This window comes from Carcharodon carcharias, chromosome 33 (genome assembly GCF_017639515.1).
Source record: "Carcharodon carcharias isolate sCarCar2 chromosome 33, sCarCar2.pri, whole genome shotgun sequence".
Taxonomy (NCBI): Eukaryota; Metazoa; Chordata; class Chondrichthyes; order Lamniformes; family Lamnidae; genus Carcharodon; species Carcharodon carcharias.
The window spans coordinates 12,996,705-13,015,825 of record NC_054499.1 but is presented as its reverse complement, the minus strand read 5'-3'; the positions used below and the strand labels follow the sequence as shown (position 1 = coordinate 13,015,825).

The 19,121-nt window shown below is 46.8% G+C and overlaps 1 protein-coding gene across 7 annotated transcripts in view; it reads right to left on the bottom strand.

The window, feature by feature from the left end:
- hdlbpb (high density lipoprotein binding protein b) overlaps window positions 1–19,121 on the bottom strand; it is a 100,423-nt gene that overhangs the window by 1,349 nt on the left and 79,953 nt on the right. For 6 of the 7 annotated variants that reach the window (XM_041178858.1, XM_041178861.1, XM_041178859.1 and 3 more), the window contains 7 exons: window positions 13,262–13,401; window positions 12,532–12,636; window positions 9,490–9,624; window positions 6,993–7,136; window positions 4,640–4,819; window positions 3,519–3,635; window positions 514–645 (listed from right to left, as the gene is read on the bottom strand). In XM_041178858.1, the coding sequence (XP_041034792.1) occupies window positions 514–645; window positions 3,519–3,635; window positions 4,640–4,819; window positions 6,993–7,136; window positions 9,490–9,624; window positions 12,532–12,636; window positions 13,262–13,401 (953 nt within the window). The remainder of the gene's footprint in view (window positions 1–513; window positions 646–3,518; window positions 3,636–4,639; window positions 4,820–6,992; window positions 7,137–9,489; window positions 9,625–12,531; window positions 12,637–13,261; window positions 13,402–19,121) is intronic. The other variant, XM_041178862.1, reaches the window with a different exon arrangement.

Sequence of the window (19,121 nt, the reverse complement as noted above, 5' to 3'; positions counted from 1 at the left end):
AACATTCAATTAGACTGTGACTGATCTGTATTTTAACTCCATTTGCTTCAGTAACATTTAATACTCTTAATGCCTAACAAAAGGATATTGATCTCAATTTTAAAGTATTCAATGGACTCTCCCAGCTTTCTTGGAGAGAGAGTGAGTTCCAGATTTCCACTCCCCTTTGTGTGAAGGAGTGCTTCCTGACATCACCCCTGAACGGCCCAGCTCTCACTTTAAGGTTCTACTCCCTTGTTCTGGGCTCCCCCAACCAGAGGAAATAGTTTCTCTCTAATTGCCATATCAAATCTTTTAAGCGTCTTAAACACCTAAATTAGACCACCCCTTCATCTCCTACGCTCGAAAGAACACAAGCTTATTTTATACTACAACCTCATAATTTAACCCATTTTATCACAATTAAACCACTCTGAAATCCGACGAATCCCTGGCACCAGTTGTGCTCGGTTCAGATTGGGGCTCCCACCCGAGACCTTTCCGGCACTTTCTGTCCCCGGTTCAAACGGTCACCTTGTTGCCGGGGGCGTTCCATGGAGCGTCTCTCACGACGAAGCCTCTCGCCGAGCCGCGGGGCTCTTCCTCCACACGCGAGGGCGGTTTCATGTACGCCGCCATGGTCTCCGACTCCACGATCGCCATCATCTGCACGTCAGAAAGCCAGAAGGAAATCACATTTAGAGATACTGAGGACAGGAAAGTCCACGAGAGCGGGAGGGAAATGCAGAGGAAGGAAAAGGAGGACAGGAGAAAAAGGACACTTCTATATTACCTTTTCTCAATCTCAGGGCATCCCCAAAATGCATCACAGCCAACTAAATACTTTTGAAGCATAGTTACCATTCTAATGTAGGATACAGCGGAACACCTTCTCCCCTAAAATACGCTAAAGCATCAAATGAAAAGTTCAAAACAGTGATGTTACAGTGTGGCACATTTGCGTGTTCTGGAAGTTGCTTCTATTAATACACGGGGCCCTGGTCTTTGCAGACAGAAAGAACATGTATACACATTGCGCCTGCTCCATCTAAACAAGTGACAGCCATTCGCTGACTCATTCCTCAGGTCAATGCCACGACCAATCAGGGTCCAGCTGCCTGGTTTAAATTTCAAACAATGCTTAACTGTCAGTCACCATCGGTGCTACATTCTCCATGGCAACTTGCCAACCAATCAGCACTCTCTTCACATACAGTATATATTGTTGTTTTCCCCTTATATTGGTATTCTTGCAGTGTCCTGATGAGTGCAAGACGAAAAGCTTCGACATGTCTCTTTCTTCAGCGATACTCATGATAGATTTTTGTTAGGCAACGGGTCTCCCATTTAAGATGGAGATGAGGAGAATTTTTCTCCTCTTAAGAGGGTCTTTAGTGTGTGGAATTCTCTTTCCCAGAGAGTAGTGGAGGCTGGGTCATTGAATATGTTCAAGGCTGAGTTAGATTTTTGTTCAATAAGGGAGTCAAGGGTATTGGGGGACAGACAGGAAATTGGAGTTGAGACTACAACCAGATCAACCATGATCTTATTGAAGGGTCGAATGGCTCCTAATTCCTGTGTTGTTGTACCACGGTAGTAGGGGTTAGAGATCCAAGGTGGGTAGATGGAGTGAAGATACAGATCAGCCATGGCCTAACTCAGGGCTCAGCAGCCATTTTTACCTGAAGAGGCTTTTAGTAAAATTGAGTGACACTGGACAAAATAATCGGCACATCCCAACCAAACACTTGGCAAATTGTCACAGTGGAATGCATAATTTGCGTAAATGACTAATAAAATACCTGTATTTGAACCAATAGAGAAAACAAATCCAAACTGAAACAGGCCTAACTCTGAATTATCACATTTTTTTGACTACATTTTACTATAATTTTGACAGTAGAGTCCTCTTTAAGGCAAACTTAAACCGATGATGCGTGAAATTAAGACAAATTTTTCAGCTAATGATTGTCATGATGAAAAACTGCTTCTTTCTAATAGCAGGTTCAGAATAGTTTATCGTCTCAGCTATATTAAAACAATAGTGGTCGCAACCATAAAAACTGTTCCTTGACCCAAAGGCATCATCCATAACCATGATGTAGCTACACCGCTCAAACAGGTTTATTTAGAGCACAATGATGCTCTTCATCATTTGAAACTGTATGATGCAGTACAATGGTTAGCTTTCTGTCCTCGTGATAAAAAATTGGCTCTTATTTCTCATGACATTTTTTTTTGGCCACTTTCCGTGTCAATGCGATCCGAATGAAAATGCAAATGAGATGTTAATGAGCCACACGCGGCTCCGGAGCCACAGGTTTGCAGGCTCCCGGGCCGGGATTTTCCAGGAATTGTCGCGGGCAGGGCCAGAAGATTTTGGAGAGCAGCCAAAAGTCTGTGGACTTTGGGCGGGAATTTCCAGTCCTGCCAGCTGATTGGCAGAACAGGTTCGAGGGGCTGAACGGCCTCCTCCTGTTCAATGAAACAGGCTCCAGGGTTTACCTGACCCCCTTCTATTCCTGAAGAAGAGTCATACGGACTCACCATGTTAGCTCTGTTTTTCTCTCCACAGATGCTGTCAGACCTGCTGAGTTTTCCAGCATTTTCAGTTTTTGTTTCAGGTTTCCAGCATCCGCAGTATTTTGCTTTTACCCTTCTATTCTTTTCTCCCTCATGTGTTTATCCAGCATCCCCTTAAATGCAGCTATACTATTCACCTCAAACACACCCTGTGGTAGCGAGTTCCACATTCTTCCCACTCTCTGGGTAAAGACGTTTCTCCTCAATTCCCCAATTGCATTTATTACCAACCACCTTAAGTTGATGGAGTGGAGAATAAACTTTCTTGAGACATTTGGACGCCATTCTCTGTCCGTTACCTGTTGAATCGTGCAGGGAATGTTGTTTTCTCCCTCTGTTTAAATGACGAGGGGTATAATACTCAGCCCCTCAAGCTAAGGAGTGTGGAGAAGGAATCAGCCTGGGATCCTGCATCAGATCACCGTCCAGTGTACGTGTGCAAGTCGTGTATGCGTTTCTATAGGAATGTGTGCACTATTGTTCATCCCTCGCCACCCTTGGGAAGGTGGTGGTCACCCACGTTCCTGACAACTGAATAGCTCACTTGGCCATTTCGGAGGGCAGGTAAGAGTCAACCACATGGCTGGGGGTCTGGAGTCACATGTAGGCCAGACCGGGCAAGGATGGCAGATTTCTGTCCTTAAAGTTAGTTAGCCAGTTGCATTTTTATGACAATTACACGGTCAAAATTACTGATACTTTTTTTTTATTCCAGATTTATTTAATTAATTGATTGTAAAATTCCCCAGCTCCCCTGGAGGGATCTGAACTGGTGTCTCCAGGTCATTAGTACAGATGACGAGTCCAGTGACATAACCGCTACGCTACCATTCCCATATGAGTGCACACACCCTCATGTCCTCTCCCTCGGCACTGCCCTGCTCCCTCAGCCTTGGCTCCCTCTTTCATGCGCAAATCTCTGCAGAAGATGTACCGCAAAGACGCGGGGGACTTACATATTCTTCCTCCAGGTTGAGGAGGTGGTCGATGGCGTTGTCAACGTGCTCGGGTAGCCCGGTCACCGTGACACGGTTTGGGTCGTCGGAGCCAGGCGGTGGGAACCGGATGTCGACCTGCCACGGGATGGAAAGCGGAAAGGGCATGTTATACGGGAGATACCTTGCCGTGGGTAACGCTCTCACCTCTGAGCCAGAAGGTTGTGGGTTCAATACATTTCAGTTGAAAGTAACTTTCCTTTCCTTGTGCATGGCAAAAAAAAAGTCCCTTAATGGTTCAAGAATTATCTTTAAACCAGGTTACACCTAGACCACCCCATACAGTGAATGGAGCCACTCTGTGTTCCTCCATGGTGCTAGGAGGCACTGAGAAAATCCATTCTGGAGGCTCACTGGCTAAAGGGAGAGTGCTTAAAAAATTCCGGTTTGTATAAATGTATATTATTTGGGAAAGCTAAGGAAGGATATAATTGCCTTATAGGGAGCACAAGGTCTGATTCGTGGGATGTAGAGATTGACCTGTGAGCAGACACTGACTGGAATAGACTCATATTCCCTAGAGCTTAGGCAAACGTGAGGTGATCTCATTGAAAAGTATAAAGTTCTTAAGCGACTGGATTAGGCGCTTAAGCCTCTGGAGTGGGATCTGAATCCAGAGAGACAGAGAAAGAAAGAGAGAGAGAGAGACAGAGACAGAGAGAGAGAGAGAGAGAGAAAAACAGACAGAGAGAGAGAGACAGAGAGAGAGAGAGAGACAGACAGAGAGAGAGAGACAGACAGAGAGAGACAGACAGAAAAAGAGAGGGAGAGACAAAGAGAGAGAGAGAGACAGACAGACAGAGAGAGAAAGAGACAGAGAAACAACAAGAGAGAGAGACAGAAAGAGAGAGATAGAGACAGAGAGAAAAAGGGAGACGGACAGTAGACAGAGAGACACAGAAAGACAGACAGAGACACATAGAAAGCCAGGCAGAGAGACACAGAAAGACAGGCAAAGAGACATAGAAAGACAGACAGAGAAAGAGAGAGAGCGTGTGAATGCTACCCACTGAGCCCCAGGCTTAAACCAATAGCAATCTCGGTCGAGATAATCCTCACTGTGCACAACGTGGCGGCTTCACCTTGAATTCCTCCATGATCTTACGGATGGCCTTCCCCCGGCCCCCGATGATGCGGGCGTGAACCCGGTGGTCCAGATTGATGTCTTCGCTGACCATCTCCTCCAGGTCAGCGACGATCTTCATGATGGCATCCTTGGCCGATTCAGCATTCCTCTCGTAGCCCGTGATGGTGATCATATCCTGCAGGTAGCAACAAAGACACATGGATCAGACAGGGTGGACCCTCCCCTTCCAACCCCAGAAAGAGAAGAGGGCAGCGGTGGACACAGTTACTGTGAAGTGCAATGTATACGCCAGCAGCCGAGTATAAGCAGTAAGTTTCACCTATGACCTGCTATGTTCAATGACCTACACTGGCTCCCGGTCCAGCAATTTAAAAATTCTTATCCTTACTTTCAAATCCCTCCTCCGTGACCTCGCCACCCATCTCCCACTGCAACCCCGTGTTTGTGATCTCCTCTGGCCCTACAACCCTTAGAGATCTTCTCTACGCTCCTCCAAAACTGGCCTCACATGGACCGCCGAGTTTTGTCTCTCCACCACTGGCGAGTGTGCTTTCGGCTGCCTGAGCTCAAACTCCGGAACTCCTCCCTAAACCTCTCCGTCTCTCAACCTCTCTCTCCTGCTTTAAGACGCTGCTTAAGACATACCTCTTTGGCTGGGCTGGGCTGTCCTAATATCTTCTTCTGTGGTTTGGTATCAAGCTTGTCTGATAATGCTCTCGTGAATCTCCTTCGGATGTTTACTGGCTTAAAGGCACAATTTAACTGCAAGGTTTCTTTCACCTCACTCGTGGGGTGTGGGCTTTGCTGGAGGCCAGCATTTATTGCCCTTAATTGCCCCTTGAGAAGGTGGTGGTGAGCTGCCTTCCTGAACCGCTGCAGTCCATATGGCGTAGGTACACCCATGGTGCTGTTAGAGAGTTCCAGAGTTCTGACCCAGCGACAGTGAAGGAATGGGGATACAGTTCCAAGTCAGGGTGGTGAGTGGCTTGGAGGGGAAGTTGCAGGGGCTGGGTATTCCCATGCGTCTGCTGCCCTTGTCCTTCTAGGTAGCAGAGTTTGCAGGTTTGGAAGGCACTGTCTAAGTGGCCTTGTTGATACCATACAGGAGAGCAGCTAAATTATAAATTCCAATGGGGAGGGAGCAAGGTCCATGACTGCAGACACCAAGAGGGACCAGCACTCAAATCTAGCTGGAACTGATGGTCTCCACTAAGGGTCCTACTATCAATGGGTTTGGCCAGTTTTATTTTTCACTGACTTGGAAAATACCGGCAAGGATTTTAACTTCCACCCAAACTAAAGCCACAGTGAAACCAGGAAATGAGTCTCCATAAACAGTCTGAACTATCATTCCGTGATCTTCAGTGGAGAGAGGGATTGGATTGGCCGTGACAGAATATCGTTTACTGATTTGCTAGAAGTCTGTTTCACTCTGCTGGCTTCAACCAATCTTACCCCCCTCCGCATCTATTAAATCCCAACTCGGAGGGGATCAGGCCGAACTGCTCCTGCGTCCCGTCCCGCCCCGCCCCCAACTATTTCCCTGACCTTTGGCTCGTACATAGCATCTGTCCCCACCCGCCATATTGGAGGCTCAGGAGAGCAGATAGGGGCCCAGAAACTGACAATTTTGAAGCCCCTGTTTTCAAACAAGTTAAAAAAAACTTTCATTTATACAGTGCACACCACCACCAGATGCCTCAAAGCGCTTTTCAGCCTCTTTTGAAGTGTACTCACTGATGTAACGTAGGAAACATGGCCCCCGGCCGCCATTTTCCACACAGCAAGCTCCCACAAACAGCAATTTGATAACGACCAGATAATATGTTTCTTTTTTGCGATGATGATTGAGGGATAAATATTGGCCAGGACACTGGGGGCAACTCCCCTGCTCTTCTTCAAAATATTGCCCTGGGACCTTTTACCGAGCAGGCAGATGGGGCCTTGGTCTCATCCGAAAGATGGCACCTCCGACAGTGAAACACTGGAGTGTCAGCCTGGATTTTTGTGCTCAAGAGCTGGAGTGGGTCTTGAACCTGGAACCTTGTGACTCAATAGGCGTGGGTGCTACTAACTGAGCCGCATTAACGAGCTGAGAGCGCTCGAGAATAGGTTGTCCTGCTTTTAGCGCTAACTGTGACACCCTGCCTCCTAATACAGCAGGTATTAACTATTCAAGACTAACCTACACATTTCAACAAAATGGGAGCACTTGCATTGCCGACGCGAGGAGTTATTATGGATTGTGCAATTAAAATGTTACCATCTGTAGAATGACAAAGGCAAAAGCTTTAGCCATTGATACTCACGCAGCAAGAGGAAGCCTTACCACTACGGTCAAGGATTACCTGATTTTCATCCCCCTTATCGGGGAACTGAATATTAACATCATGGTCCTTCCGAATCTGTGAAATGACAGCTCCTTTCCTTCCGATAATTTTTGGATGGTACTTGGGATCGACCGACATGGTCAACTTGAAACCCCGTAAAGCCTGGAGGAGATGTCACACTATTACTAACTTGCATTCCGAGATGGGTTCGAGCCCCCCCCATAGATCAAATTTCCTTCTGTCCTTATGCCAAAATGTGACTTGCCAAAAGAAATCAATCTAATGAACATCTGAATGATGGAAGCTTTCACCATCTCATTAGGAAACCTGCACCCTAGATTGAACACTTGCCCACTGAAATATTGTTTCCGCAGATTGGTTCTGAGTTAATCCCCCTTCGAGAGCAGGGCCGTGTCCTACTGTTCTGAATAGGGTGAAACAGCTTGTCATAGTCGACATTAGCTGGTCTCTTTAGAATCCTAAATTCAACAATCGTACCACCTCTCAGCCCCCTCTTTTCCAGTGCAAACATATCCAATTTACATAATTACTCCTCGTAATCCAATCCCTCCAACCTCTCAATCGATCTGGTCACTCTCTTTGGTCTCCTGCCAATAGCTGAAATGTCTTTTTCTGCACTGCAGCACCAAGAACTGCACACAACATTCTTACTTAGCCAGCATAATGTTCAATTGAAGCCGGAGGAACAGCACCTCATCTTCCGATTAGACATTTATTAGCCTTCTGGACCCAACATTGAGTTCAACAATTTCAGACCATGAACTCTGTCCTCCATTTTGAAGACCCACTACCTCACCCCACCCCAAATGCCAGCCTGTATCTTGTTCTTATGTTTTGCTTTCAAACAGGGCTGACTCTTTTTCTGCCATGAGCACATTCTGCTATTTTGCTTTCAGACAGGGCTGACCCTTTTTCTGCTATTAGCACATTCTGCTATTTTGCTTTCAGACAGTGCTGACCTTTATTCTGCTATTAACATGTACTCTGGACCAAAGCTTTCGTCTTTATACCATCATTACCACTCCCTTCGTCTTGTCTTCCATAACATCTTTGTCACTTAATCTCTCCTGCCCTCCAACCTATTCCTGACCTTCTATTTCAGTCCACCTGCCCCTCCCCACTTTTTCAACAGCACCAAACCCATCACATTTCTACCTCTCTCCAGTTCGGAAGAAGAGACATATTGGTTAGCTCTGTTTCTCTCTCCACAGACACTGCTGGACCTGCTGAGTTTTTCCAGCACATTTTTATTTACTTTAGCCACCCTGCCTCGCAAAAGGGACCCCCAGAGGCTGAGGTGGTGGTAGAGGACTTTAAGATAATAAAATCAGTCAATCTGGTAGATGGAGAGCAGATGTTTCCACTTGTTTGGAGAGACCAGAACCAGGGGCCATCAACATGAAGGAGTCGCTAATTAGTCCAATCGGGAATTCAGGAGAAACTTCTTCACCCAAAGAGTGGTGAGAACTTGGAACTCACTAACACAAGGACTAGTTGAGGCCAGTAGTGCAGATGCACTCAAAGAGACAATCGACAAGGAGAAAGGAATAGAAGAACATTTGACAGCCACGTTTCAACTGCCTAGGCACAAAGATCTGCAAATTCTCTTCCCAAACCTCTCAGCCTGTCTCACTTTCTATTCCTTCACCCGTCTCCTTAAAACCTACCTCTGCGACCAATGTTTTGGCCGCCTGGCCTAATGTCTCTGTGGCTTGATGTCAAAATTTGTCTGATAAAAATCAGGCCCTGTGAAGCTCCTTGGGACATTTTACTATATTAAACATGTCACATCAATACAAATCTGTTGATGGGGTTAGATGAAGACGAGGTGACTTGTGTTTTTTTTAAATTCTTTCACTGGCAAGGATTTTAACTCCAGTCCTGCATTTGTTGCCCATCCCTAATATCACCTTCTGGGTCTGCTGCAGGTACACCCATAGTGCTTTTGACTGATTTGGAGTGGTTTGGTACAACTGAGTGGGCTTGCTAGGTCGCTTCAAAGGGCATTTAAGAATTAAGCACATTGCTGTGGGTCACATGTAGGCCAGACCAGGTGATTTCCCTCCCAGAAGGGCGCTAGTGAACCAGATGTATTTTTACGACAATCAGTAATAGTTTCATGGTCACCGCTACTGAGGCTTTCAATCCCAGATTCATCAATTAATTGAATTAACTGAATTTCAATTCTACCATGGTGGGACTTGAACCCACATTCCCAGAACGTTAGTGTGGATCACTAGGCTAAAGATGTGACCACTAAGCTGCCATCTCCCTCGGTGGACGATATTCACCAGTTGGGGGGCAAATGGCCAATTTCTGTGCTGTCCGGTTCTAAGGACCAGAATGACACCTCCCCCCGCCCCCCCCCACTCCCGCCAACCTCACATACTGAAATACGAGTGCCACCGCCTCTCGGGCCCTGCTATGGGACCCACCCAGTTAGCCTCGTGCCCACCCTCTTTGCGTGCAATGAGCGGGGTGAGGGGAAACGCACCCTGTCCTCTTGCTCCGCCTGCAGCTCTCTGACCCGCTCGAGGATCCCGGCTCGCGCTCGCTCCAGGTTCGCTGTCAAGCCGGTGATTTTGATAATGTCGGATTGCTGCTCCGGAGGGGGCACCGCGATGTTTACCTGGAACAAGAGACGGAGAGAAAGGAGGAGGGGTGGTGAAAGAGAGGAAGAGTGTGTTAAACCACTGCAGGATGCGGTGCAATGGTCTGGAAAGAACAAAATCTCAAAATTGCTAATGGCGCTATGGCGATAGAGACTGGGATCTGTCGCACCGATTTGGCAGGAGTGGGTTAAATTAATGTAGAGAGTTTGAATTTCAGGCAGCATTATTCTTCGTCCAACTTTCCCTGGATGTTTAGTTGATGCCATTTTGGCTCAGGCGATAGTTAGCGCTGACAGACATTAAACGTATGCAAATAAGGGTCCTGACTTTGTTAACTTGCATTCGCTGCCAGTCTGCACTATCTCAAATTTAAAATTCTCATCCCTGTGTTCAAGACCCTCCGTGGCGTCACTCCCCTCCCTGGGCTGAATGTTCTCCATGGAGGCAGGAAAGAGGAGTTGGGAATGTTTTCGGCCCCTGATGGGAAACTGATAGAAATCAAGATTTTCAAATGGGTGAGTCCCTAATTGATTCCCTGTCCTGTGGGGATACACTGCAAATGGGCAGCCAAGTGCTAATGTTTGCCCAGCGCGATCACTTAAGATTCAGATTTGCATTTCTATAGCACCTTTCACAACCTCGGGACGTCCTAAATTGCTTTACAGTCAATGAAGTACTCTTGAAGTGTCGTTGCTGTGGGGAAACGAATCAATTTACACACAGTAAGCTCCCACAAACAGCAGCATGATAATGAGCAGCTCCCCTATATTCTTTAGTGATGTTGGCTGACGGATAAGTGTTGGCCCAGGACACCAGGGTGAATCCCCTGCACTTCTTCCAAATAGTGCCACAGGAGTTTTTATATCCACCTGATACTGTCTTGGTATTTCTGTTAAAGAACAACGCCATCCAGACACAGAAGGCTGGAGCCTTCACCCCAAAGCTGAATGTTCCTGTGAATCGAGTTACCAAGGAAGTAGGAGTCATAAGATCATAAGAAAAAGGAGCAGGAGTGGGTCATTCGGTCCATCGAACCAGTTTCACCATTCAATAAGACCGTGGCTGATCTGATCATGGCCTTAACTCCACTTTCCTGCTGCCCCTCTCCATAGCCTTTGACTCCCTTGTCAATCAAAGATCTGCCTAACTCAACCTTGAATATATTCACTCACCCAGCCTCCAATGCTCTCTGCGGTAAGATAATTCCAAATAACCACCCTCTGAGAGAAGAAATTCCTCCTCATCTCCATCTTAAATGGGAGACCCCTTATTTTCAAACTGTAGCCCCTGGTTCTAGAATCCCCCACTAGGGGAAGCATCTTCTCAGCAACTACCTTGCCACACCCCCTCAGAATCTTATATCTTTCAAAAAGATCACGTCGCACGCTTCTAAACTCCAGTGGGCCTAGGCCCAGCCTGCTCAACCTTTCCTGGTAAGACAAACCCCTTCATCCTCAGTCTCGTGAATCTCCTCTGAACTGCTTCCGATGCAAGCAGACCGAAACTATACCCAGTACTCTCAGTGTGGTCTCATCAATGCCTGTTCAATTGTAGCAAGACTTCCACAGTTTTATGCTCCATCCCCCTTGCAATAAAGGCCAACATTCCATTTGCCTTCCTAATTACTTGCAGGCTAACTTTTCATGTACAAGAACTCCCAGATCCCTCTGTACTGCAGCATTCTGCAATTTCTCTCCATTTAAATCGCATTCTGCTTTTCCCATTCTCCCCAGCAAAAAAAGATAACCTCACACTTTCCCACACTATACTCCATCTGCCATATTTAGATCCACGCATATAACTGAACTATATCTCTTTGCAGATTCTTTGTGTCCTGCTCACAACTTGATTCCTGGCCTACGACTGTATCGTCAGCAAATTTATAAGTAGTAGAGGCCCCAGCATTGATCCCTGTGGCACTACTCCACTAGTTACAGCTTGCCAACCTGTGAATGTGTAATTTACCCCGAGTGGGTTCAAGAAGCAACCAGATACGTTGCTGGTATGAGAAGGGTTTGCGAATGTGGTATGTTCCCATTGGGTGAAAACACTTGCAGGTCTCCAAGGAACTCGATCCCAGGTCAGGAAGACTGTATACGTGGCTGCAGTGTGACTAAATGACAGCTGGTGGCACTGCTGAGTCCGTAATCAGCAGCAGCAGGATGCACACCGCTACATGAATTCTAATTTAGCAATCTACAGGGACCCGTGTGAGATCACGCAGATTAGTCATCATCATTGAAGTTCATCATTAGATGTTAGCGGTGCCTCAGTTGGTACTACTCGGAGTCCAGAGGACTGAACCAGTAATCTAGGGTAACAGTGGAGGGCTGAGTGATGGCTGCACTGTCCGACGTGCCGCCTTTCGGATGAGAGGTTAAACCTCTCAGGTGGACTTTAACATCCTGAGGCGCTACTTCGGAGGAAGAGCCCTGTGTCCTGGGTCAATATTTATCCCTCAACCAACATCATTGAAGACAGATTATCCGGCCATTATCACGCTGCTGTTCATGGAATCTTGCTATGCACAAATTGGCTGCCACGTTTCCTACATTACAACAGGGACTACACTTCAAAAACTTGCTTCACTGGTTGCGATGCTCTTTGGGATGCCTCGCATTGTGAAAGGTGCCGTATAAACACGAGTCATTCTTTATTCCATGCACTGGTCCCTCTTTATGAAAAACAAACATCCGAAAGTCAGACCAAAGTTTTCCTTTTAACAGTTTGAACCTGTGTCCTACTGACAAGTTAAATATTTTCTATATACCATTTGAATGAACTGTAAGAGACACTGTGAGCCATCAGGATGCTAAATAATTACAGGTACCATGGCTTACAGCTGTGAGAAAATCTGGTTGTGTAGAGTGATATGGAAATTACAGCACAGAAATAGGCCACTCGGCCCGCTGCTCCAGCCTTACCTCGTATTCCTCCATCATTTTGCGAATACCGCTGCCTTTTTGCCCGATGATGTATCGATGTAGATCAAACGGAACCTCCACATCCACAGTAACCGGAACCAGGGCCTGGACAACAAGAAGAGCTGTGTCAGACTCCATCTGTACAACCAGCTTCTGTTCAACCAACATTCACTTTTATCAATTTGACGCTCAGCAGGTGTGGGGCCCAGTGCTGGAGAACGGAACACATCACTTTAAAGACATCAAACACTTTCAGGACAGGTACAACACAGGGCTAGATACAGAGTAATGCTCCCTCTACACTGTCCACATCAAACACTCCCAGGGCAGGTACAGCACGGAGTTAGATACAGAGTAAAGCTCCCTCTATACTGTCCCCATCAAACACTCCCAGGACAGGTACAGCACGGGGTTAGATGCAGAGTAAAGCTCCCTCTACACTGTCCCCATCAAACACTCCCAGGGCAGGTACAGCATGGTGTTAGATGCAGAGTAAAGCTCCCTCTACACTGGTGGTGATTCTGCCTCTCTCCCGCATGTACTTTGCTGTGCCAGGTACGTGCCACCTGCTGGCATAAGCCAGATTCAGCGCTCAATGGGAGGTTCCAGAAATTCTAGGGCAGACTTAAGAGGGCACAGAGACCCCTTCACCCTGAATATTTTAGTGCTCAGCCTTGTGACGAGGAGAATTAGCCCTCAATGCACGTTTAAGGGATTCGTGGTGACCTACCAGCAGTGCCTCGCGAGCCGCCTCACACTTCTCCTTCCGGCCTGAGATGACGATGATGTCGCACTTCCTGGGAGCATGCTCCACCTCCCTGAGGTCAGAGTTCAAGTCACCATTTTCCTGAGGGTGCAGATCCAGACCTGCTGAATGACAAGAAGCCAGCACGTGTCAGAATGCAAAGCACAGAGAGCTACACAAGAACAGCACAGTAGCAGCAAGAGGAGTCCATTCTGCCCCTTGAGATTGCTCCTGCATCCAGTGTCATAATGGCTCTAAGGGCAAAGTATCCTTCCTGAGGTGTGGTGCCCAGACTGAATGGAGTTACTCCAGGTAGGGTCTGACCAGAGCTTTACATAACTGTAGGATCATTTCCAACCCTTTGTATTCTTGCCTCTGAATCACAGGGTTCCAGATTCAAGTCCCACAAAGGCTGACACTCCAGTGCAGTACTGAGGGAGGGCTGCATTGTCAAAGGTGCCACTTCTCGGCTGCTGTGTTAACCAGGCACCATCTGTCTGTTTGGGTGGACGTAAAGGAACTCAATGGCCTCTGTTCCAAAATTTATCCCTCAATCAACATCATAAAGAACAGACTAACTGATCATGATCACATTTCTGCTTGTGGGAGCTTACTGGGTGCATACTGGCTGCTGAGTTCCCTACATTACAACAGTGACTACACTTCAAAAATACTTTATTGGTTGTAAAGCACTTTGGGACATCCAGTGGTCATGAAAGGTGCTATATAAATGCAAATCTTTCTTTTATTCAATTTGATCATGGCCGATATGTAACCTCAACTCCACTTACCTGCCTTCGCTCCAAATCCCCAGATTCCCTCACTCCTAAAAATCTATCCGTCTCAGGCTTGAAAGCTCCAACTGATCCCCAGCAACACACTGCTTTTTTGGGGAGAGAATGATAAATGGATCCCAATTAATTTGGTGAAGTACGAAACTAGACACAAATCCTTTTCTTTATAGTTGGTTTATTTACAAAGTGCAGCATTACAGATGTCTGCCTTCTGCCCACTAACCCAGTATCCTAGCAGTCTCTCTTTATATGTGCTCAAGATACTTAATCAATCAATTAAACAATCAATACCCTCCACCTTTTTATTCTTAACCATAACAATACAATTAACATAACACTAAGTCAAGAGTTCCAGCTTTCCATTAGCCTTTTTGTGTGAAGCAGTGCTCCCTGACATCCAGCTCTATTTTTAAGGTTACACCCATTTGTTTTGGGATCTTCCCCCACCAGAGAAAGTAGTTTCTCTCTACCAACCCTATCAAATTTTTTCATTTTGCAAACGCCACGATTAAATCACCCCTCAAACTTCAGAGAATACAGACCACATTTATATGAGCTATCCTCTTTAACTGAACACTTTCAGCCCCAGGGACCAGTCTGGTGAGGCTGCATTACTTCCCCTCCAAGATCAGTGTATCCTTCCTGAGGTGTGGTGCCCAGAATTGAATGGAGTTACTCCAGATAGGGTCTGATCAGAGCTTTACGTAACTGTAGGATCACTTCCAACCCTATGCATTCCAACCTCTTTGAGATAAAGGCTATCATTCTATTGGTTTTTGTAATTGCTTTTCGTACCTGTTGGTGAGAACCTTTTTTTTAAATTCATTCATGGGATGTGGGCTTCGCTGGCTGGGCCAGCATTTACTGCCCATCCCTAATTACCCTTGAGAAGGTGGTGGTGAGCTGCCTTCTTGAACTGCTGCTGTCCCTGTGCTGTTAGGAAGGGAGTGCCAGGATTTTGACCCAGCAACAGTGAAGGAACGGCCGATACATTTCCAAGTCAGGATGGTGAGTGACTTGGAGGAGAACTTCCAGCTGGTGGTGTTCCCATCTATCCCACTTGCTGCCCTTGTCCTTCTAGATGACAGTGGTTGTGGGTTTGGAAGGTGCTGTTGAAGGTGCTTCGGTGAATTCCTGCAGTGCATCTTGTAGAAGGTACAAACTGCTCTACTGTGCATGGTGGTGGAGGGATTGAATGTTTGTGGATGTGGTGCCAATCAAGCGGGGCTGCTTTGTCCTGGAGGATGTCAAGCTTCTTGAGTGCTGTGGGAGCTGCACTCATCCAGGCAAGTGGGAAGTACTCCATCACACTCCTGACTTGTAGATGGTGGACAGGCTTTGGGGAGTCAGGGGGTAAGTTACTCATCGCAGGATTCCTAACCTCTGACCTGCTCTTGTAGCCACAGTATTTATATGGCTGGTCGAGTTCAGTGTCTGGTCAATGGTAACCCCCAGGATGTCGATATTGCCTTACAGGCAAGGACTCCCATCCTCAGCTGGGTCAGCAATCTCAGCCAGGGCAATGATCGGGGTTGGGAGAAACTGGCGAGTTTCTGCTCTTGATCAACAACAACTTGCATTTATATAGCACCACTAACCTAGCAAAACATCCCACAGGAACATTTTTCAAACAAAATTGGACGCTGAGCCTTGCAAGGAAATATTAAGGCAGAGGTTGGCCAAAGAGCTAGGCTTTAGGGAGCATCTTAAAGGAGGAGAGAGAGGCAGGGAGGTTTAGGAATTTCAGAGTTTCGGGGGCGCAGGCAGCTGAAAGCACAGCGGAGCGATTAAAACGGGGGATGCACTTGAGGCCAGAATTAGAGCAGCTCAGAGGTCTCGGAGCTGGAGGAGGTTACATGGGTAGGGAGAGGAATGATCAGGTCATAGCGGGGTTGGAAAACAAGGTTTGAGAACTTTAAAATTGAGGCGTTGAGAGACGCGGAACCAATCTAGGCCAGTGTGCATGGTGGGGAGGTGGATGACAGGACTTGGCATGAGTTAGGACAAAGACAGCAGAATTTTGAATAATCTCAAGTTTATGGAGAATGGCAGATGGGAGGCTGGCCAAGAGAGAACTGGAATAGTCAAACCTGGAGGAAATAAACGATGGATCACGATCCTGCACCACACTCCACGCTGCATGGTGTGTATAACGAGCAAGGACAAGATTGAGCCCAGCTGTATGCCCTTCCTGGCTGAATAGCCCACCTACATTCTGTGTGTTAAGAATATATGAGGCAGAATGCCCTGAGGAATCTCAGAATGGTTGCAGCACAGGCGGAGGCTATTCGGCCCATCATGACCGTGTCAGCTCTCTGCAAGAGCAAATCAGCTTGTTCTACTCCCTCCCAGCTTTTCTCCACAGTCCTGCTCATTCTTTCTCTTCACAGAATTATCCAATTCCCTTTTCAATGCGTTGATTGAACCTGCCTCCACCATACTCTCAGGCAGTGCATTCCAGATCCTAACCACTCACTACGTGAGAAAGGTTTCCCTCACATCACCTCTAGCTGTTTTGCTTTAAATCTGTGTCCTCTGGTTCTCGATCTTTCTGCCAATGGGAAAAGTTTCTCCTTATCTACTCTGTCCATGATTCTGAACATCTCTCTCAAATCTTCTCTCAACCATCTCTGCTCTGAGGAGATCAGTCCCAGTTTCGCTTATCCAACTGCGTAACTAAAGTCTCCCAACCCCGGAACCGTTCTTATAAATCCTTTCCAAACCCTTATCAATGCCAAAAACTGGAGGGCGATATAAAATTACACAGGAGAGGAATAAGAGAAGACCAGAATGCAAAATTAAACTCAGGTCTGATTCTCCTACTTTGGATTTTCACACAGGGGTTTAAGGTGGCTCCTCTGTTGTCTTAGAGGGGAAAGCAGCCTAATCAAACCTCCATCACACACAGCCTGTCCCATACTCCCTCCCTCCAATTCTAGTTGTCCTCACTTCCACAACTGACCTCCTTTACCTCCTTCGGCCCAACTCCCATCTTCTGCTCTTCTGACACTGGCCACCTTCTGCTGCGTTCCCCTATCTGAGGGGAAAGACGGTAGTCTGGTGGTGATGTCACTGGACTAGTAATCCAGCGGCCCAGGATAATGCCCTGGGGGGGCGCAGGTTTAAATCTCACCACGGCAGCTGGTGGAATTTAAATTCCATTAATAAAATCTGGAATGTAAAGCGAGTCTCAGTAATGGTGACCATGACAACTGTCATCAATTGTTGTAAAAAAACCCATCTGATTTACTAATGTCCTGAAGGGAAGGAAATCTGCCGTCCTTACCCGGTCTGGCCTACATGTGACTCCAGACCCACAGCAATGTGGTTGACTCTTATCTGCCCTCCAAAATGGCCGAGCGAGCCACTCAGTTCCAGGGCAATTGGAGATAGGCAAGAAATGCTGGCCTTGCCAATGGCGCCCACATCCCAAGAAGAGAATAAAGAAAGACAGCCCTGCCCCTGTCTTTATCATATATTGCAGAGCCATTCAAACATCTCGTTGTGTCTCTCTTTCTAAACCCTATCTCCCATCCCCCCAGCTTGCTGCTCCAGCATTCCCAAAATCTACTCCTTCAGCCACCTCTCCATACCTTTCTGCCACCATTTGACATCCCTTTCTTTCCAGCAAAGCTGTTCTGTTTACTACATTAGCGGTGCTGTACGAGACTCTAGATTCCTGGTCCCATGTGCAGTAATTACAGGGTTGAGCCCCACCCTGAAGTCGCTAAATTAACATCTATCATCTAAATGAGGCTGATCTCCTCATTAACAAGTGGAAAATCAAACTCAAGGGAGCCCCAATCCCCCTGGCGAGAGGCTATTTACGGAGAGTAAACAGGCTTTTCATAAGGTTCCATTAGGTTTCCATTACAGGGAAGCACACAGAGCTGCCGAACTCGGCTCAGTTGGCCACACTCATGCTTTAACCTGAGAAGGCCATGGCTTCGGACCCCTACTCCATACACTTAAGCACACAATCCAGGCTGCCACTTCAGTGCAATGCCGAGGGAGAGTGCTGCACTGTTGGAAGAGCCATCAAAATGGCGAATCCTGCCCTGCCTGTTCGGGTGGGTGTGAAAGGCACGATTCAGGAGGGGGGATCTTCTACCATTCAACATTTATTCCTCAATCCTATGTCATCCAGAACAAACATTCTAGCTTTTTATTTTGTTGTTGTTGAATTTAACACGGTCACTTAAATCTGCTTGATCCCAGGCATTTTGATCTGGAGATATTTATCAACCTGTCTGGTTCAGTCCAGGATTCTCTTAAGGTTAACTTGCAGGTTGAGTTGGTAGTTAGGAAGGCAAATGCAATGTTGGCATTTATTTCAAGAGGACTAGAATATAAAAGCAGGGATGTGATGCTGAGGCTATATAAGGCTCTGGTCAGAACACATTTAGAATATTGTGAGCAATTTTGGGCCCCATATCTCAGGAAGGATGTTCTGGCCCTGGAGAGGGTCCAGAGGAGGTTCATGAGAATGATCCCAGGAATGAAAGGCTTAATATATGAGGAACGTTTGAAGGCTCTGGGTCTATACTCGATGGAGTTTAGAAGGATGAGGGGGGATTTGATTGAAACTTACAGAATACTGAAAGGCCTGGATAGAGTGGACGTGGTAGGAGGTTACATGGTAGGGAGAGGAATGATCAGGTTATGGTGGGGTTGGAAAACAAAGTTTGAGAATTTTAGAATCGAGGCGTTGAGAGACGCAGAACCAATCTAGGCCAGTGTGCATGGCGGGGAGGTGGACGACACGACTTGGCATGAGTTAGGACAAAGGACAGCAGAGTTTTGGATAATCTCAAGTTTATGGAGGGTGGAAGATGGGAGGATGGCCAAGAGAGAACTGGAATAGTCAAAACTGGAGGAAATAAACACATGGATCACGATCCTGCACCACACTCCACACTGCATGGGATTCCATTCCATTCCATTAGTAGGAGAGACTAGGACCCGAGGGCACAGCCTCAGAGTAAAGGGAAGACCTTTTAGAACAGAGATGAGGAGAAACTTCTTTAGTCAGAGAGTGGTGAATCTATGGA